The sequence below is a fragment of the Eimeria mitis genome, genomic scaffold, assembly GCF_000499745.2.
Source record: "Eimeria mitis Houghton genomic scaffold, Emh_scaff614, whole genome shotgun sequence".
Classification (NCBI taxonomy): domain Eukaryota; phylum Apicomplexa; class Conoidasida; order Eucoccidiorida; family Eimeriidae; genus Eimeria; species Eimeria mitis.
Genome location: NW_013574346.1, coordinates 2350 through 2956, shown reverse-complemented (window position 1 = coordinate 2956; position 607 = coordinate 2350). Strand labels below are relative to the sequence as shown.

Here is a 607-nt window from a genome sequence, read left to right as displayed (position 1 = left end):
GCTGCTGCTGCTGCTGAGGAGCTGCTGCTGGCGCTCTTGAAACGGCCATACACTCTGTTCAATATAAATAAACACAACAACATCTTCTCACGAGGGTTTAGGGTTTAGGGTTTAGGGTTTAGGGTTTTTGAGGGTTTAGGGATTTCTAGGGTTTAGGGTTTAGGGTTTAGGTATTGATAGAGTGAGATATTTTTAGGGTTTAGTTATTTTCAGGGTTTATAAATTTCAAGGGTTTATGAATTTTCAGGGTTTAGGGTTTAGGGTTTAGGGTTTAGGGTTTAGGGTTTAGGGTTTACAGCGAGGGTTTTTGACTGATGCAGCACAGCAACAAAAGCAGCAACCTGCACTGTCTTTCCCAGCCCCATATCATCACCTAGGAGGCCCCCCGTTTGCTGCTGCAGCTGCTGCAGCAGCCACAGCAGCCCCTGCTGCTGGTGCGGCAGCAGCTGCCTATACACCCCAGCAGGACACACAAACTCACCCATCACACTTACAACCTCTTCCTCCTCCTCTTGTTGCTGCTGCTGCTGCTGCTGCTGCTGCTGCTGCTGCAGCTGCTGCAGCCGACGCGCATACTGCTGCGGGATTGTGTCGTCCAGCTCTGTAT

The 607-nt window shown here is 49.9% G+C and overlaps 1 protein-coding gene across 1 annotated transcript in view; it reads right to left on the bottom strand.

Moving 5' to 3' along the window:
* Positions 1-490: 490 nt before the first annotated feature.
* EMH_0017780 (uncharacterized protein) overlaps positions 491-607 on the bottom strand; it is a gene marked incomplete at both ends in the record, with an annotated part of 1776 nt that continues 1659 nt past the window's right edge. Inside the window, one exon of the mRNA XM_013500998.1 lies at positions 491-607. Within this exon, the coding sequence (XP_013356452.1) occupies positions 491-607 (117 nt within the window).